The sequence below is a fragment of the Telmatherina bonti genome (genome assembly GCF_933228915.1).
Source record: "Telmatherina bonti genome assembly, chromosome: 21".
NCBI lineage: Eukaryota > Metazoa > Chordata > Actinopteri > Atheriniformes > Telmatherinidae > Telmatherina > Telmatherina bonti.
This window is the reverse complement of record NC_136630.1, coordinates 13,286,454-13,306,405: the sequence shown is the minus strand read 5'-3', so window position 1 is coordinate 13,306,405 and position 19,952 is coordinate 13,286,454. Positions and strand designations below refer to the sequence as shown.

Genomic DNA, 19,952 nt, shown 5'->3' with positions numbered 1-19,952 from the left:
GAAGTGGTTTTCATACAAAAATGCGAAAAATGTTGCATTGTTTTTATCATTTATTCATGCATGAAAGGCTTAATGAACTTTAAGTATATGTATTTACTTTTCAGTGTTATTTTTTTTGTCAATGCAGTGAGGCTTGAAGTTCATAAAAGTATCTCTATGGCACTTTGAATTTGGCAAATGTGGATTTGATTTAGAACTTGCTGTTTTTTTTGTCATTCCTGTGCTATAAAACTATTAATCTACAGATCAATCTATAGATCTACATGTAAGTATCAGCCATGTTTTTGTCTCATATTTGCATGACAAACTGACAGCAAGTCATTAAGGGAGTACCAGCACTTATTTTGTTCCACTTAAAGCACTGGATGACAATATGCTTAAATAAATAGGAAACATGCATTAACACACATATACAGGCTAATTTATTGATGACAATTGTATATTTGCTTCACATTAAAAAAAAGACATGTAGTTTTATAACCCCAGAATGCACCATAAGCCCTCTTGACACTAAATGCTTTTGACTTTGTGTAGTCAAGAAAACACAGTGTAAACACAAAACCAAGTGACTCTCCTATTTCAGCACCCCAGTGAGCCAGTACTTTGTGTCAAGTCAAACACCATCGGCACCCTGAAATTGAAGCACTTCCACATAATTACCATTATCACTTAAACCAGTGCCTCTGTCACAATGACAACTTTATTTGTCTTACCTAACAAAATACACTCTGGGCTACATTCAGTTTGCCACATATGGTTGTTTTGCAGTTAGTAGCTTACTGTTTTGTAAGAGGGGGAAAATGATGTAAGACATGCACAACAGCCATTGCTGCCATGTCATACGAGACTTAAAAGATGGTGGATATGGAGCTGAAAGCTAGAGTTGGCTCACCACTGATTGCAATCTTCTTTAGGTCCAGTAATTTATCATGTCAGCTGAAGTCACAGGATCACATTTATAAAGTGGAAAGTTGAGACCTTTTGAGAATAGATGAGTCATGTGAAAGTAGGACGCTATTTGCTAACGTCAGTAACGTCTTCATTCAACAACACTAGTCCATGCTCAGTTGCAAGAACTGATTGATGTGATGGATCAGAGATTAGTAAAAATAAAATACACAAACTGTACACCCGAAACAGATTGCTACTCCATTACAGGGCCTATAGGTGGAAAGTTGTTGGACAATAACAGTTTCATGGGGGCTTGAACTTAATGCTCTGTCATGAGTCCACTGTGTAATTCTGTCAAAGTAAAAGAAATAACAAATTTCCTCCTCCGATGAAAATAATGTTTTTAAACCTTAAAGGGCCTGCGATGGACTGGCGACCTGTGCAGGGTGTACCCTGCCTCTCGCCTGCTAATTGCTGGGATCGGCTGCAGCTTCACTGTGACCCGGAATTGGATTAAATGGTATAGCAAATGAATGAATGAATAAAACCTTGTTAACTCATTCAGATAGTGTTTTTTTCTTGTCCAAAATGGACTTATAAAAATGTCTGCCCCCACGACCCTTCGTTGGATTAAGCGGATAGGATAATGAATGAATGAATAAATGAATGAATGAAAAAATGTCTGCATTAAATACATGTATTGCATTTCTAAATATGTTACTAATGGAAACCTCAAAATTGTTCTAAAAGGGATATTAGAATAGGAAAAGCTGTCAAATTAACCCTAAGATCTGAATAAGTTATCCTATAAAATAAGAACATAAATAAATATACACGTAGAGCAAATTAAATAATCTAATAATTCCTTAGAGACTGACAGGAAAGTTGACTTCTTGCATGTTTCGTTTGGCTTCTGTACTTCAGTGTTTGTTGAAACAGCAACATCTGAGCCAGCAGTGCTGAAGTTAGCTCTCAGTCCTGGCTTTAACTAAGAATAAGTAGCAAAAAGAAAAAAAATCAGCATTGAGAACAGTCTCAATCTTCACTGGACACAAAAACTAAGGCACACTTTGAATTCTGGAAAAGATGGAGCAGGACATGGATGTCCCATACAGGTTTGCAAACAAGGTTATTTGTTTTAAAGTATTTTCAGTAGGTTGACAACGATAATTGGAGTTTTAAAGGTTTCTATAAAGGAAATTGTTACTTAAACACTTCAAATAAATATAAATATATATATATATATATATATGTGTGTGTGTGTGTGTGTGTGTGTGTGTGTGTGTGTATATATATATATATATATATATATATATATATATATATATATATATATATATAAAATGTATAAATATTGTATTGTATGAGTAGAGTAAAAATTTAATTAGAAGAATAAAAGAAAGTCTAGAAAATCTAAGGTCTGCTTGAAACCGTAATGTCTTTTAAAATTCTAACAATGTATTTCCAACCACTTTTAATTAGGCTACTGTAATAAATTCCTTTAGGTTCCCCCATGAAAGTCTCGACACATGAAAGCAAGAAATAGACATTTCAAATCCTAATATAGTAAACCTGATCAGATCATGGACTGGATCAATCCTGCTACCGAGCAGTGTGTTCACACTTTCATCATCTCTTAGATGAAAAACAATCATAAAATATATTTAACCACTAAAAACAGTGTGTTTTCCTTAGGATTGCTTTTCCTGCTGCTACATCACTCACAGAGGATTATTGCATTGTCTGCTGCGGGAGCGAATTCCTCCTCCACAAGTTCTAGAGCACGATCCAAACTTTGACCAGGATCCCCAGCTCCCATCATGACCCTGAGGCTCCTGGCTGGATCTCCAGATGCAATGGCCCTTGAAGCACCACTGAAAATAAGACAGGAGGAAAGGCAGACAGGACTAAATGACAGAAGGAAAAAAAAAGGTCAAAATGTCTGCTGTTCTGAGAACATTACAGGCATTTTGATTTTTTTCTTGAATTACTATCTTTAGAGAGCTCCACTTTGTAATTACTGTGAGAAAATGTTTTTTTTACCTTTCCTGGTGCGCATTCTGTCCCATCTACCGGCGGGCCTTTTTTAGTCTTACAGAAATACTGGTTGTCAGGGTGGCTGCACCACAGCTGCTTACAAGGGTCATATGTTCGAAACTAAAGCAGAAAACAGTTTATTAAGTTTAGTCATTACACTTTGGACAAGTAGACACAAAAGCAACCTTAATAAACTTGGATTCCTGGGAGATAAATAAGTATTTTATGGGTGTTCCAGGTGCGAAGGACTTACAGCTGTACACATTTTATACCCAACACCAAAGTCAAAGCGGCACTGCTCATCCATTGAATAATTTATTCCAGGGAGCTCAGGAAGTTTGGGCCACTTATGTTCAAAAGGATCATCTAGCAGGCAATCATAAGAGCTGAAGATGAGAACAATACAGACATATAAATGACATAACACACAGGTTCTCTGAAAAACAGATCTCAAGCTCTGAAAAAGGCATCAGTAACATACTGGGTTGCTTAACACAGTAGCTCTGCCACATTAGAGCCTTGTGGAGCTGAGGGAAAAAAAGACACATTGTGGTACCGGAGAAGCATAACATACTGGATATATCTATTGAGCTCTTGTTTGCTGCAACGCGACCAGTGGTAACGGTGAAAGGCGGCTTGGACAAGAGGTGCCATGATGCTGCCCATACTGGTCTCATCCGCACAACGATTCCCCTGGCCGTCATGCTCCATACCCAACCTGAAAAGCCAAAAATCCATCATTTTAACGTGTTTTTTTTTGTTTCCTAGCATGTTGCACAGCTTCTTTTTTTTTTTTTAATGAATTCGTTTTAAGATTTGCAAAATGAACTTTGCTAAAGTTGAATTAAATTTTTTTTTAAAAAAGGCCAAAAAGGAACCTCAAGTACATATTTTTTAAGAGAAGAAATTAAATTTTTCCTCTTTTTTTTTGTGTGTGTGCCAGAATTGTTTCAAAAAGCGATAACGTTTAAAACCTGAGGGCAACTTCATGATAAATTTTATAATCCTCTAAACAAAATACTGGTTGGCAACTAATGTGTTATGATTTTTTTAATGCAGTGGAAGAAAAGTGGAAAAAATGCAAGCATGACATTAACAGTGCTAATTCAGAATATAAAAGAGCCCCATGCAACACCTAGTAGAACTAATCAAGGTTACTTGGCTGCTTGAGGAAGCTGAATATTTAAAGTACTTGCAGAAACCACATCGATCTTCCCGTCCAACACAAGCCAAGAATTTATCTCAAATTACTCATTCAAAGGTCACAACATGCCCCGACTGAAACATGGAAAAACCACAGGAAGCACTTCAAAGCTAACTTTAGAGAAGCGTGCAGTGCAATCACAGATGTTTTCTTGGTAACTTCTCCTTACAAATGGTAATAAATCCATTGTTGTTTACTTCAAGCCAGTTAATCACAAATTTTGGTAAAGGTGGAATTATAATTGCAAAGGGTGAACTCCACTGAAAGATGAAAACCTTCATCAGACTGAAGAAAAATGCCTCACTGGGTATGGTTCCATGATGTTTTTTAATTCGGAATTAATAATTCTGAAATAAATCATCTGGAATTAACGTATTCTCCTACGAGTTTTCATGAAAATAATAATTCTGAATGGTTTATATGAAACACATTCTTACTTAATTCCTGTTTGGAGCGGCGGGTTGAGAAGGGTTCTGATTGGACAGAGGGTTCACGTTCTGGAAATAAACAAAGTTGGCTCCCTGCTTCTCGTCTTTTCAGTCGTAACTTGTAAAAACTATTCTACAGTCATTTAGCAAATGCTTTTATCCAAAGTGACTTACATACACACTCATAGCCCAATAGGCACATTAGGGGGGGAAACTTGCCCCCCTAGTGTCTTGCCCAGGGACACTTCGGCACATAGTCAGGGGAAGCCTGGAATTGATCTCCCAACTTTCCAGTTGGAAGACGACTGCTCTTCCTGCTGAGCTGCAGCTACATAATAAGTACCAGTTTTGCTGCAACATATATATATTTGCTTTATTATAATATTGAAGTACCAGTTCAACACGAGCAGCATTGTACTTCACTTTTTGCAGCAACAGAGAAGAAGAAAGATAGACCACCAGGAGGCAAAACAACGCGCGCAATCGGGACAGGACATGGTAACAGGCATGCGCAGAACGACTGGAATTAACTTAAAGCGGAATTAAGGTTTACATGAAAGAGGAATTAAATAGTTCAGAAATAAGATGCGAATTAACCAGCCACTTACATCTGAATTAAGTTTAATTCCAAATAGATATTTGCATTAGAAATTAAATGTTAACATGGTCATTTTTTTTATCAGTTTAAAGTGGAAATAACTTTTATTCTGAATTAAACAAGAATTAAAACTCCCATGTAAACGTAGCAAGTGAGACAGTAAAAGCTGAAGAATGAAACAGGATGAGATTTTAACTCTTTAACCAAAAGCCTTTGACATACTGACAAGGCCTCACTGGACTTAATGAACACCTACAAATCCACCTTTTTTTTTTCTTTGTTGAAATGATGTATTCAAAAATCTTGCCACCTATTGCAGCAGGAAGTAGGGGGCTTTCAGAATATTTGGAAAGAAACTCACAGCTTCAACCATTAATACAGACATATCAAAGAAGGAACCCATGGCTGCCAGCATGATGCTTCCAGCGGACAATTATGCCAAAATGTTTGACTGCAAGGGGTTTGAAAATAACATCACACGGGCGCAAACATGGTGACTCCCCACTGGAATCCAACTAAACAGAGTTCAAACTAAAACGCAAAACTAAACAGACAAAAAAAAACAATAAACATATATTCTTGCTTCTTTATTAGTTTCAGAAGTCCTTTTTTACAACGCTGTTGAACCAGTGCCGGTTTCTTGTGAACAGTATAATTACTATATTTCTCCACCCAACCTCGGTCTTGTGTTACTGATCCGGTTATTTAAATCTTAAAGATTATTCCAGCAGACAATACGGAGAAGAAACCGCAGGTCTATTACAGAGCTTAAATCAATAGAATGAGCTCACACCTGGAGAGGACTTCAGAGTTTTCAATTCATCTTAGCTGCACGTGTTTGGACTGAGAATATCAAAGAATAACCGATGCCGAAGAGAAAGAAAACAAAAGCCATCTGGTCACATCAGGTTGATGTGAGTAACAGCTTACCAAAGCAATGAAACACTGTACCGCTCCAACAGATTTGTTGCTCAACCACTTGTTCAATGACATGAAAAGATCTTTTCAACACACATCTTCCAAAAAGCCTGGGCTTAGTATGATGGTGCTCAGTGAAAAGTATGGCCTATATACTGTGGATGCATCTGAAATTGAAAGAGATCATTGAGACCAACAGCTGCTCAGCACTAGCAGGTTCTGGAGGTTTCTGCTTCTGGATCAGAAATACAAGAAAACTCTCTCAGGAATAACTGGTGCAGTTAAACTCTGCAAGGTGCATTTGGAAATGAGGACGTGTTAACAAAGTTCATTTCTGTGCATTCTAAATCCATTCCCACTCGCTGAAGGAGAGAAAAATATCAACCATTTAATGATTTTTCCCACTCTTATCACCCTTAAAAGACCAGTAGAGAGATAATCTAAGAAAGCAGCGCAATGAAAAGATATTTATTTCATCGAACATGTGAACATTTTGCATATGAATGAAATTAATGAAAGTCTTTGGATGAATAAATTGATGAAAGACCAACATTTCTTTCCAAACTCTTGTTTTACAAAACAACTTCAGGGTTGCAACAGCCCTGCATGTGGACACATTTCACGTATTGAATAAGTATTAATTAAGACATCTGGCGCATTCTTTGATATTTAACTGTATCACATTTTGTGTAGAATGAACATTTTATACTTTATCATTATCTCAAGTTCATAATCTGAGTTTATTCATATGAGCTAAACTGAAATAATATAAAAATGTCAGTGCAGATATAAACTTTTCACTGATCTCAATTGATCTTTAAATAAAAAGAGAAGATAAAAAAATATATTTTTTTAACTTAAATTTTGTAGTATTTCATTGACTGGTTGTTCTTTTTATAACTGCAATTGGACACAGTTTGCAGCAGCAAGAACACAAAGTGAAGGAAACTAAAACGAGTGACTTTTTTTTTTGTGCTTTCACTCCTACAACTTATTACAATGTCTTGTAAGATTCTGCATTTCCACTTCTATTTGCAGTGATTTTCCCGAGCAGAGGTTGCAGAATGTTTTAAGGATGTGACAGATGCTTGTATCTAAAGTGTCATTGTTAAAGTCTTAATTTTGAAAAACCCTGAAATGAAAGACTTTCCAAACACAACAAAGCATATATACCATATATGGTATATAAACTAAAGACAAATCAGGGCTGAGATCAAGAGTCAGTCAAAAAATTGAAGTTGATTTATTTTTTTCAAGCAAAAAAATAAAGCAAACAAAATAGAAACTAAACAGCAAGTGGACCAAGTTTTTTTTTTTAAACTGGAATTTCTTGTTGACTTAAAGGTTCATGATCTCTGAGCACCAGCAGACAGAGTGCCCTCTTTTGTGAAGCTGCTTCTCTCAATGAACAGATGAAAAAGTTGACCTGCCGCTTCTATTCTTTTGTGTGATTTGACACGCAATCAAGTCAGTCTGGCTGCCTTTGTCATTTCTTTCCACAGCAGGAGGCTGTGTCCACAGACGTTACGGCGCTTCATTATACTTTAGAGCTCCATCAGAGAAGAAGGCTTTGTGAAATGGTCCTGTCTTTATGGACAGTATTTCTGGTTTATGACTGTGTATGAAGGAAGCTTAGGACTGTAACTGTAGCTCAGAGAGTGAAAAGAATGACCTTTTCGCAAGACTAGCCTCACATGATTGATGAAACAGCTCTAAAAAAAAGCGGACCTACTTGACTAATGTGTTCGGTATGTATCTTACTCAAAAGAAAAAGAGGCGAGTTTCCAAACTGGCAGATTATGAAGGCAAGCAACTCTTTTTCACCTGGTTTTTTAGCTTGCACCTGATCAGAAAAATGCCAAATAAATTAAATAATACCATTAAAGAAAATTGGATTTTTTTTTTAAAAAAAGGGTTGTTGGTTTTTTTTTTAAAAAATGGGGCTACAAGACTAAATGCCAGATTTAGTAAAGAGCCCCATTAAAGTTTGACTATAATAACACAGCTATGAAGGACCATGTCACCTTAATGTGATCCTGTAAAACCCTGGTACCCTGATACAGCTGTATCTGCTGCTTTCATTATGTAGCGGTTACTCACACATGGCCAGTTTCATGAGCTACCACGAAGGCAGAGGAGAAACCGTCCTCATGGTTCAGAGTGCAGCTCCTCAGTGGGTGGCACATCCCCGTCACTGGAGCGTAACCTGGGCAACAGAAAGACCACACAGCCCAAAAAATCAAGAACCAGAATGATGGTGACAATATCCATCACCCTAATGTCTATAAAAACTATTTATTGGTTTATTTAATGCTAAAATAAATAAACCATCTATAGAATATACTGCTTTTGTTTAAAACTCATGGGAAAAAAAAGCTTCAACTGAGTTACAAAGTAACCTGAGGGTCTTATGTCACGGTTAAGGCATTGAAGATTTCCCTCATATTTCATTCAAGGATAAAAACTGAAAGCAATTCGGAGAGCTGTCATTATCATTACCCAGAAGACACCCAGCTTGCAAGACATCATTTTATCAGTGCACCAGAGCAGCAAACTTTTAAGCAAAGCACAAACATTAAACATAACTCGATCAAGAGGTGTGCAGCGATTCAGCTTAGCGGGTTTGATTTGGTTCAGAAGCACGCTTGCTCCAGCCTTCGTTTGGGCGGCTTTCAGATAATTTTCATGCTTCCTCACCATCAGAAGACCTTTTTTTGGCATGCAGGTAAAAAGCAGAAAATGCAGCAGGCAGACAGGTGGTAATAAAGACTCTTCAAAGGCATGGATGTGGGGTTATTTTGGTGGTGCTGAAAAAAGATAAATGTCTGCAGAAGGTTATTTCGGACACAGCAGACGTGACGTTGTTGTGTTTTAGCAAGAACCCTCTCGCTCCACATGACTGAGGGCACTATAAATAAATAAATGGCGAAATAATGAGCATGTTAATGCTGCAAATGGAATAGCAACCACGGAAGCAGCTTTGGAGCATAACCCTTTATCTGACATGCAGATAAAGAGAATTCAGGAGAATGCAGATGACATTCCCATGAAGAGGCCAGCTGTGGAGCTTTGCAGACTGAAGCAAAAAAAAAAAAAAAAAAAAAAAAAAAAAAGTTGCAGCAGCAGTTATGGTTGAAAATGTGTTTTTGTACTGCTGGTGGCAAGAGTGCGAGGTGAAGTGGTCTGTCATCTGGTTGATAAACTCAAACATTGAACATCTTGCATTAGATATCTTTAGTTACTAGGAGAGCACTTGGAGACACTTGAAAAAAAAAAAAAAAAAAATGTTATTACAGCATATTTTTAAGACAATCATCTCTCATCTCAAAGATTCTTTCCGGGACTGTTTTTTTGCATTTCCGTCTATCACATAAACTCACCCTAAACGCCTCAAAAACTATATCTGGATATAGAATCTGCCATGTCGCAGCTAAATGTTGACAAGACAGTGCGATGTCTTCACATGACCTTGACACCCAGCAGAGGGTTCCAGGGCAACAAAGTGCAATGTGCCATAGAAACTGGGCTTGTTATGATCACAAAACAACTGCAGCTATGGCAACACACGTAGGCGTGACAGGCAAACCAGGTAGCCTCAGGCTGTCCTCTAAACATGACACATGTGCTTTAAAACTTTAAAATATACACAGGTCAATGCAAGATAGCTTGGGCTTAGGGAATCTTTGTTCATGCTGGACCCAGTTTCTGTGGAGGTTTGGCTGCTCACTTCAAATTTGGCTTTGAAGGGCTGAAAAGAAGAAGTACAAGGTGAGACAAACATGTATAGCACGAACACCTCCATACATGTGTACTCATGTTAAGATGCAATATGATGTAATGATTATTTATGACTGGGAAAATAGCTCGTACTGAACTTCACAGAACTAAATAATGGCTCAAAACAAGCTAAAAAGATAAACTGTTTTTTCTCTACATGCCAAAAAAGCCCTCCTATAAATCTTAATTGAAAATTTTCCAGGGTGGCGTCAATGTCAAGTCAGCAAGGCTTTGGGAAGCTATAATTATTTTCCTCTGAGGTTGCCATTGGCAGAGTGGCTCCATGACCTCAGTTACAGCCCCCTTTCTAAAGTTTCCATTGACCTTACCTGGGCGAGACTTGAAGCCAACCCCCTTTATGAATGGAAGCAGATATCAGCACTCAGTCTGCACAGGCCTCGATCGAGAAAAATACAGTACCTTGCATACCTGCGGGACCAAAATCTTGCCTTGTGAGGAAGATGGCGTGGTCGTGGTACTCGGCGTGGTCAGGATCGCGGCGCTGCTGCGTGTTGGCCCATCGGCACACCTGCTCCAGGCTGCGAGATGGGTTGCCACGCTCAATCAGGCTTATAGACTGCGGAGTAACAAAGAATATCTCTTTAACAAAGTGTAAACAAAAGTGGAACGATGAGGATGACTTTAAATCCCCCCATCTTACTACATCTTGACGTGTCAGTCAATAGGAAAATTTAAACAAATGATAAAAGATGAGATAATTAAAAGTTATGAGGCAAATATGGATTGAAATTAACATAAATTGTATATTATGATTTATTGTGGGTATTACCACTATTTATTCTTTAAGTTTTATTGTAATGTAATGTAATATAATGTCCATTACTTTTAAGAGATCCTGTATTCTGTTAGGGTATTATTTATGAGACGGTTTTGGACCAGATACGTGTTCAACTTCTTCCAATAAGAAGTTTGTTTTGTTTGTTGTAATGACTATTTGTTCTGTTTTAAAGTTGTTTTTTTTTAGTTTGAAATAAATTCTAAAAAAAAAAAGAAATATGAAAGGAAAAGAGTTATGGAGCAAATTTTCAGAGAAGAACTGTTTGACAAAAAAAAAAACAAACAAAAAAAACAAAAGAAAAACAGATTTAATTCTCATAAAACTGTCTGGCGTGTGCGAGCAATATCCATACATGATCTATCAACTGTCTGGGCTTTTATTTGTCCAAATGTAAAAGTCAGACCAAGGATTTAAGAAAAAAAAAATGGCAGATGGAAGAGCTAATAGCATCACTTTAGATTACAGGTTTAGTTTCAAGTATTGCCTTTAAAGAAAGAAATCAGTGAAAGACGTCTACTGTAATATGTCACCTTAGATTTCACAGAAACATGACAAATAAAACATAAATAAAATGTCACTGTGAACATAAATGGATGCAAAAACCCATCTTTACACTGGTTCTTAAATGTTTTTATAACTTAAAACATCAGATTTTCATACAAGCCTTAGAATAAAGGCAATTCGGTTAGGCAGATGGGAGATAAATGATAAAAGCAGTCAAGAAAAAAACATTCAATATATAGGTCAGTGAGATCACAATAACAGGCCAGCACTGTCTTTGTTTCTTTTAAAGAACGGGGATCTCATAGAGTCTAAGCTTGAAGAAAAGAAATGCTTGAAGACATTCATCATTGTGCGAATTAAAAAATAACCCATACAAAAAATGCTGCCGCTCATCAGGAGAGAAAAAGGGTGAAATCCGTCTGTAAATACTTTACTCCATTTGAATGCAATCTGTTGACAATTGGAGTTCATTTAAAACCATGGCAACTTGTAAACAAATGAAGATCTCCTTCCCATGAGTGCATGAGTTCACCAACAGGCAACAATAAGCAACAAAGACACAACAAAGATGAGTGGAAGGGCTGCAAGGGAAAACACACCACTCTTGTAAAAGTGCTTTGCTGCTCTTCTGCTCAAGACGGTGTGAATAAGTCAGATAGCTGTTTTGTAGTTGGATAACACCAAGGTATAAATTCTGTTTTGAATATTAACTTTAACTCAAGTGAAAACATGGGTGTTACAATGTCATGGTTGTCTTCATTCTGCAGCTTTAGATGTACAATAATGTATCATAAAAGGCTATTTCTCTTAAATATTTCCTTCACTGAGAAAAAGACATCTGTATGGAGCTGTTTCTAGATTTGTCTCGATCTGCGCTTTTATTCACACATCTGCTGTCTGATAAACCACTAAAACTCGGCAGTATGAATGCTATTCATATTTCATCTATCAGAAGGAATGAATTACGTTTTAGCTAATATTTAGCTAATACAGAGAGCCGTGACAACAATGAGGGAAGACCACGCTGTAAATACACACAGATGTATTTATTTAAAGAAATAACGCAAAGTATGTGAATGCAGCGTGTAAACGTGGACAATCAGTGGTGTCAAGTGGTTGCAAGTCAGTGTCTGATCAAACTAAGCTGTGGGCTGAGCGAGAGGGGCAGAGCAAAACAGCTCACAGCCTTATATAGGCAGGTGCGCTACAGCCAGATGCTCTGATCACTGGAACCGCCCATAGCACACCTACCTACGAACAAAAGAAAAACAGTTAAGCCGGGCCGTCACAGTGTGGAAGGTTTGACAAACAAATCTGCACTGATAATCCAGAAATCCACTGTTATTTATTTTATTTATTTTTTTTTGCTGCTTTTGTACAGGTTTTCTGCCAGTTCTCTCTCTCCTTCTGCATCCCAAAGAATGGATCTAAGTTCAGTTTTTGGTCAATGCTACTCTCTTACATTTAGCAAATCTATGCAGTTTGTATCCAGGACTCAGAGGACAAAATAGTGAGAAATAGTGATGAAACAGTGAAAACAACAGTTGTTATATAGGGTATGTGAGGCTGGGACGCACTCAGAGGAACTTCACAAAGCATATGTTCGTTTTTTCTGACTGTGTGCAGCGAGGAGGGTGGAAGGGAAATTCAGCCTGCTTTTGAGTTAAAGTAATCAGTGCCATATAAACAGACTCTATCTGCCTTGGCAGACGGGAAGATCAGAATGTAAAATGTTTAAATTCCAGGGAACATCATCAGGTCTGTAGATTAAAAAAAACTTTTCAGGATAGATGGATGTGCCTTTAGCACACAACTCACTTGTTTCTGTTGTATTTCATGTAATGTATGTTTTATCGCACCTCATTACTGTGTAACATGCTGTCATCCACCAAAGTGACAACAGGGGAACAATAAAAAAAGTCAATGATTCATGCATTCATTAAATCTGCAAATATGCCACGTGCTTCGCTTTCATTCAGCGTTAATTCTTTCATGTATCATTTAATAAAAAACAATGCAACATCTTTTTAAATACAGTATCTGACATCTACGGACATATGCAATGAGACTTTTTTGTTTATTAGTGATATTTAGAATTGATCATGAACGTATTCCATAAAAATTTATAAGATAATATATAATCATAATTATGTTATGTAACTCTTCCATAAAATATAGATGTATCATTTTCTTTTCCTATTTCTTGCAAAGGCAAACCTATGTAATTACATTCTGTTCAAATATATCATATATTTATTCATTCTTCAGAGTGAAAACTTATTGAATGACTTACTTACATCCACTTAAGTGGTTTATTTACAAAAAATACCATCCTCATTCATAAATATACAAGAAAAAAACCTTGTAAATAGGTGTCCACTATTTGGCCACTATTCATGAAAGGGTTAAATTGGTCAAACAAGGGCCCAGGTTTATTTGCTTTTCCTATTTTTCTCCTTTCAAATGGTCCCTTAATTGCAGTAATTCATTTTTTTAAATGTCTACTCTTTTAACGATTGTAAAGAGACTCTAACTTTTTTGTCCTTGACCCCCTATGATCCTATTGTAATTTGTTCTTATCTATTGTAAGGCAGCGCTGGTATAATAGCTGCATGGCCTAAGCTTAAGCTCGGTTCTGTATTGCTCTTTTGTCATGAATGTTACATGTCTGCATGTCTGACCTTGGACGAGCTGGCTTGAACTCTGAATTTCCCCTCGGGGATGAATAAAGTATCTTTGATTTGATTTGATTTGATTTAATAAGCCAATAAATCATCTCATTTAGAACGAAACCTGGTTACAGGACATACAGGAAACTGCTCACATGTTTAATATAACTCACAACTTACATACTTTAGAGCCACATTCCTTAAGATGTAGTCTGATCCTTTGAGAGGTTGACAGAGGAGATAAATAACACTCACATTTGTATAACAAATTTAAAACTTTATAATGCAGCTGATCAGCTTTTCTTAAACAAAGAAAAAAAAAGGCTGGCAACAACACGGAAAGCTAAAAAGCCAGTCTGCCAACAACTTCAGAACTAAGTAATGCACATCTTATATCTTGCATATTCACTCCATACAAACATAACACTGACTGATGACTTTAGGATTGAATGGAGTTGCATATAATCCTGTTTGACACACACAACAAGACTGGGATCCTCATTCAGACAACTCTGACATCTTTTTTCAATGGAACATGATGAAGAGTCTGGAGTTACTGCTCTATCATTTTCAATTCAGTCTGAACCATTTTCCATTCAAAACTAAATAATCGGCAGGCGGTGACAGCTGTGTACATATGCTACAAATGAACAGGACATCTAGAGAAAATAGGACTCTTTTTGAACCTCTCAAAGCAGCTAAAAGCCTGTCTCAAAGAAGTGTTTTACATTACAAACAGATTTCCAAAACATTTTGGATGCTGTGCAAAATGTTCACAAAAGCAGAATGCGGTGACTATTTCAAGTTGTATTACTAATTAAAAACATTACAACAAGAACATCTTTAAGAGACATTGACATATTTGATTGTGTATTCTTTTAAACATAACTTATAGGCACACTTTGACTTTGCAGCCAGCAACACTTCAAAAAAGTTAATAGAAGGGCAACAAAAGACACTGTGGAAGCAGACACAGCTGGTGGGAAATGCCTCAAGTTGTGTAAAAAAAGAAAAACTTAGGCTGAGTTTTTCATGATAAGAAGTGGGAGGGGTCCACTGATCTGTCGAAAATAGTTTGGGTTGATCGTTTGATTTAATTATTCATTTTCTCGTGTAAAATAGCAGAAAATCAACTTTGGGGGATTTAATCATTTTTGGTTTAATAAACAACAAGGCTGGATAGCAAAATAAATATCTACGTGTGTGTGCGCGTGTATATGAATATTGTGTTATGCCCCCAGGTAGCACTGTTTTAAAAACAGATTTTTTTTGTGGTGAAAATTACTGTGTGGGATCAGAAACGTGTCTTTTATACAGTTTGCTGCTGTGTTCTTGCGAACACAAGTTCAAACACACATAAACAACTTATAGAAATGCTCCCTCTGGACCTGACATGAGTCAAAATGGGCTGAAATCTAGATAATCGTCCTGTTTATATGAAAAGCAACCCCCATAGTTTTGGAAAACTCTGTTGTTCACTAGCCCATTTTAATATTACCAACAGTACGAGACATCACTCACCTGCCGGTACCCGACCATGATCATGCGGACGAGGACGATGTTGATGTTGGTGCCCAAAGATTCATCGTGATAGATTTCATCAACCTAAAAGAAATAGAAAAACCTTGAAGACGAAGGGCAAACAGAACATCTAATGATATAGACATAGATATAGACAAGATATAGATATAGACAAAAACATGGCTGTCCTAAAGACAGTGTTACTATCAAACAAGGCAGGGGCTGGAGATGTTTGTCGTTTCCTTTCAAGTAAAGCTAATCTGTGAAGCGTTTAAAGAAGATAAATCACGTTTACAGTCATCTGTGCTGATGGGACTTTAAAAGCTTAAAGTTTTAGTATGTAAGGGCACCATTTTGCTAGAGGGGCAAATTTAATACACTTAACTATGTTTTCATTAGTGAAACTAAGAATAAATACCCCCCTCATTATCTTTATCGAAATAAACTAATTAAATCCAAAAAATGCAACAAATGAGTCTCATTATCCCTCTGATGAGCATGGCCAAAGAATTTAAATCGGAATGGGAAAACAGCCAACAGCTGCCGTCCCTGGCCTCCCGGGAAGGTCCTGCTTCATTGCTGCAGGCGCTCTAGCTGGGATACGTGTGCTAGGATGGTGGCTGGTCTCCCATGTCCTGGGGGTGCCCTCAGTCTATCTCTGGTCTTTGCAGCGGGCAGGCCGCAATTGCCTGATCACTGATCACTATTCATGCCTGATATTTTGTCTCGGCATTTACCAACCTGCACGCTGAGAAAGTCTCAGTGTTGTTTTGTGGGTTTACTACAGAAATGTTCATGTTATCTCTTTATCATGCTGATGTTTTTCATATTGTAACTCTTGATTCATGATTTTTTTTTTTTTTTTTTTTATCAGCTTGTCTGTCTTTTTATAGGTGCTCCTGATGATTGTCAGCTTTGTTTTTCTTGAAAACAATGCTGGTGATTTTCCATTTGTTTTCAAGTGTAGCAGCTGGTTATCTGTTTTTTCTTGTTGACATTGAACAGGTCATACTGCCTTTCCCCCCGCCGCTATTGTCTGGTCCAGGATAAATATGTACATTCAGTAATATATACATTTTAAAATAAAGGATAATCCTTAAATTGTCAAGAATGGCTTTATTTCCATAAAGCTCTTCTATGCAAAGCAAATGTACTCTTCTTGCTATGATGATAGACTGGACAATTTTTTATTCAAACAGGAAAAAACGCAGCCTGTGGCGTTCCTTTTCTTGTTGCTTCCACATATTTTGGAAGAGGGAGGTATTCAGTTGGTCGCACTTTGAAGTTTGAGCCACAAGATGTCACTATATCCAACACATAGACATTAATTCATTCAATTACTTTTGAAATGATTCTGCTTTAAGTCAAATATGCTGAGTTGAGTGACAAACATTTGCTGCTAGTATTAGTGTGATAATCCTTTTTTGGGGTGCAGAAGAAATCAAACCATATTTCCATCTCTTAAAACAAACTTGGAATCCTGATAAAGCACTTTAACAAACTGGCACCTATCCAGTGAAGCCAAAGTTGTTATGCAATGGCAACATGCCTGACCCAGAAATGTGTTGACTGCTGCAGTATTTGGCTTCATAAGACTGCAGTGGTATGTGGATGTATAAACCCAGGCCAAGCTAGGATCCCGTTCAAATCCCAAATCCAATTTCCACTTGTGTGTGTTGTATTTTCATCAGTTTGTGGCTGCGTGTCGGCCCTTTTTCAGAACCTCATTAAGTCAATCAGCTGTTTTACTTTGTGGTTGTTCAATAGAGTTCAGAGTAGAATAACGGGCACATATCTTGTTTTCATTCATTTAGGTCACAATAAACAGGAGGTTATTTAAAATCACTGAGCACCCGCTTCTCTCTCTATGTGATCTCTAAGAAAGTGGGTTTCAATTTAAGACATGTGGACTTCCTGAGATAAACTCATATTTACATAATAATTACAGTTAATAAAATGGTAGAATAAATCAAAACCAGCTTAATCACTTGTGCAATATTGTATTTTCTGAATCTATTAAATGATTTTATTGACATTTATATTAACAGACATGCAAAAACCTGCCAATTCATTAAAATCCCTTAAACTTCAGATTTTTTTTAACATCGGTCCAACAAAGACGCAAAATAAGACATTACAGGAAAGACCTTTTAAACTTCCCCAGATCCTCTTATAGCAGCTTGTTGCTGCTACTGCATCCTTTTTAAAGCATATTTTAATACCACTAAGCTCACAGCTAAAGAAGTTGATCCAAGGTCAACTGTAATATCTAAAGAGCAAATCTTTCTGTTAAATATAAATTGCAGTCATAATACACAAAAGGCCTGCAGATTTTACACCTTTTTTAAAAATTAATACAATCAATAGGCTATGAAATGCTTAGTAAGGGGCTACTTTGAAAAGGTTTCAGATATGTATTACCACTTTGAAGAAAAGACAGAAAGCATCCAGTCGTTTTGCTTCTGTTTTGTCAGAGCAGAGCTTCTCACCCATCAACAATTCTTCACCTTCTCCTTTTTCTTCCTTTTAGAAAGGTAGCGCTAACACTACATTTTACCATCATTTTACCATGACTTTTCCCATTGCCTCAATAATCTTGAAAACCTTCCAACTCTTTTCTTCTTATTGATGCAGTAAGTTGTTAACCAAAATAAAACCTCCCCAGTGGGTGACGTTTGAGGTTTAGAACTAAAAAAAAAAAAAAAAAAAAAAAAGTTTCCTTCCTTTTTAAACTCTACACCAGCATTATTCAGGTCTGGACAGAAAGGCAATGGAAGGCACTCCGGGGCTAAAAATAAATATAGTGATGTTGTCCTTGCTCCTGCAGCAGCCACAGCATGCTGAACAAATGTCTGTTCTGGACTTTTTCAGTATTTTAGGAAAATCAATGACACAAATGAATAATCTCTACATCATGCAAATTTAAATTCAATCATGGCATTTATGCCGTTTATATATCGCTTTTATTTTATACCATTCCTAAAATATTTTCAGTTGTTTTCAAGATCTGTTTTTATGTGTATTCACAAGGCACTTGGTACCAGTGATCAGTAAACATGTGGTTGTTACCTAAACCCAGATTATTCACTTATTATTTGATGTTGTGCATTGCTGGTATGCAGTCAACGGTTTCTGTTTATATCACTATTCTGGAGCTCACCTCTCAGCAGGTCAGTGCCTGTGAATGAATAAGGTCATGTGGGTAATTAGTGTCACTGGACGGTTAGCCCTGAGGTGAAGTTCAATAATTTCATTAGTGTTATAGCGGGGAAGCTGTTGGGAAAACAAGCTGCTTATATAAAAGGTGGAGTCTTTGGCTAAACTAATGTACACAAAGCAGATATAGAAAGGTTTTAGTTTTACGCTATGGAATCTTTTGTCCACATTAGGCTGTCTACTTCATTAATAGGGAACAGACAATGCTCTGCCAGAGGCATCATTCTTCAATATATTATATTACAAACACAGTGTTATGCAATACTGTATATGAATAAATAGCAGCTGTTGGTTTATATATGAGAAAAAGACAAATGTGGAAAACCTTAGAAAGTTTATGTGTTATCTTTACTAAAGTTTTTCCCAAAAGCAGCAAACTGAAGTTAAAAAAAAGTTATATTTCTGCCAGCAGCAGCAAGAATGCCATTTATCTTTCTCTGGGTTGAAAATTATAACTGTGTACAACAAAAGCTCTGTCACTGCGGGAACACTATCTTGGCTTAAGTCCAAATTTGCTCTGGACTTAATATATATATATATGTATATATATATATATATATATATATATATATATATATATATATATATATATATATATATATATATATATATATATACATATATATATATATATATATATATATATATATATATATATATATATATATACACACGTATATATGGGTCATTATAAAAAAAAATGTAAAATTGTAAAAAAAATGGACAGTGTCAAAAAATGGAATAAAAGTTCCATGATGGTATCAGTAAACATGAAGTACATTTTTCTCCTACAGGATTCAGATCCATGGATTCCATTTCTACAAAAACTTCTGGTGCATCCAGCTGAGGGACAGGCTAACCCCACATATACTGGGATAATTACAAAGCCAGGAGGAGCACACAGCAGACTGAAATGGGACTCTTGTGGCTGAAAATGAGACTAGCAGCTGTGGGCTACAGGCGCTAGGTGTCCCTGGCTTGTGTACAGCATCACATTGACATGGACAAAACCTAGTCCGTGGTCAAACAACGGGGCCATTGTGTGGCCGGGACCTCAGCAGTCACCTTGGCTTTGCGCAGACAGGATGTTCAGTAATCAATCCCTCAGGGAGAGTTTCTCCAGGTGGTACTACACATTCTGCAGCCACGGAGCAGGGATTCAGAGGGATTTGAGCGGGCAGAGCTCTTTCAGACACAGCAAGCTTGTGGCTTACCAGTGGAGCTAAAGGGTTTTGACCCTCGTTTTCTTAAACTGCACTTTTTCTTTCTCAAAGTTGCACTTTGTTTTCTCCAGCAATGTTAGCATGAATTTCTGAATGGAATATGTGGACACAGCTTAAGAGAACTAAAGATAATTTAGTTACCAGTCAATTTCACAGACTAAAATGTG

At 36.9% G+C, this 19,952-nt stretch overlaps 1 protein-coding gene across 2 annotated transcripts in view; it reads right to left on the bottom strand.

Annotated features, from left to right (window-relative positions):
* adamts14 (ADAM metallopeptidase with thrombospondin type 1 motif, 14) overlaps positions 1–19,952 on the bottom strand; it is a 61,438-nt gene that overhangs the window by 18,540 nt on the left and 22,946 nt on the right. For both annotated transcript variants that reach the window (XM_079260924.1, XM_079260925.1), the window contains exons 5-11: positions 15,347–15,430; positions 10,274–10,430; positions 8,177–8,282; positions 3,503–3,646; positions 3,182–3,314; positions 2,935–3,048; positions 2,617–2,765 (exon numbers count right to left, since the gene is read on the bottom strand). In XM_079260924.1, coding sequence (XP_079117050.1) covers positions 2,617–2,765; positions 2,935–3,048; positions 3,182–3,314; positions 3,503–3,646; positions 8,177–8,282; positions 10,274–10,430; positions 15,347–15,430 — 887 coding nt within the window. The remainder of the gene's footprint in view (positions 1–2,616; positions 2,766–2,934; positions 3,049–3,181; positions 3,315–3,502; positions 3,647–8,176; positions 8,283–10,273; positions 10,431–15,346; positions 15,431–19,952) is intronic.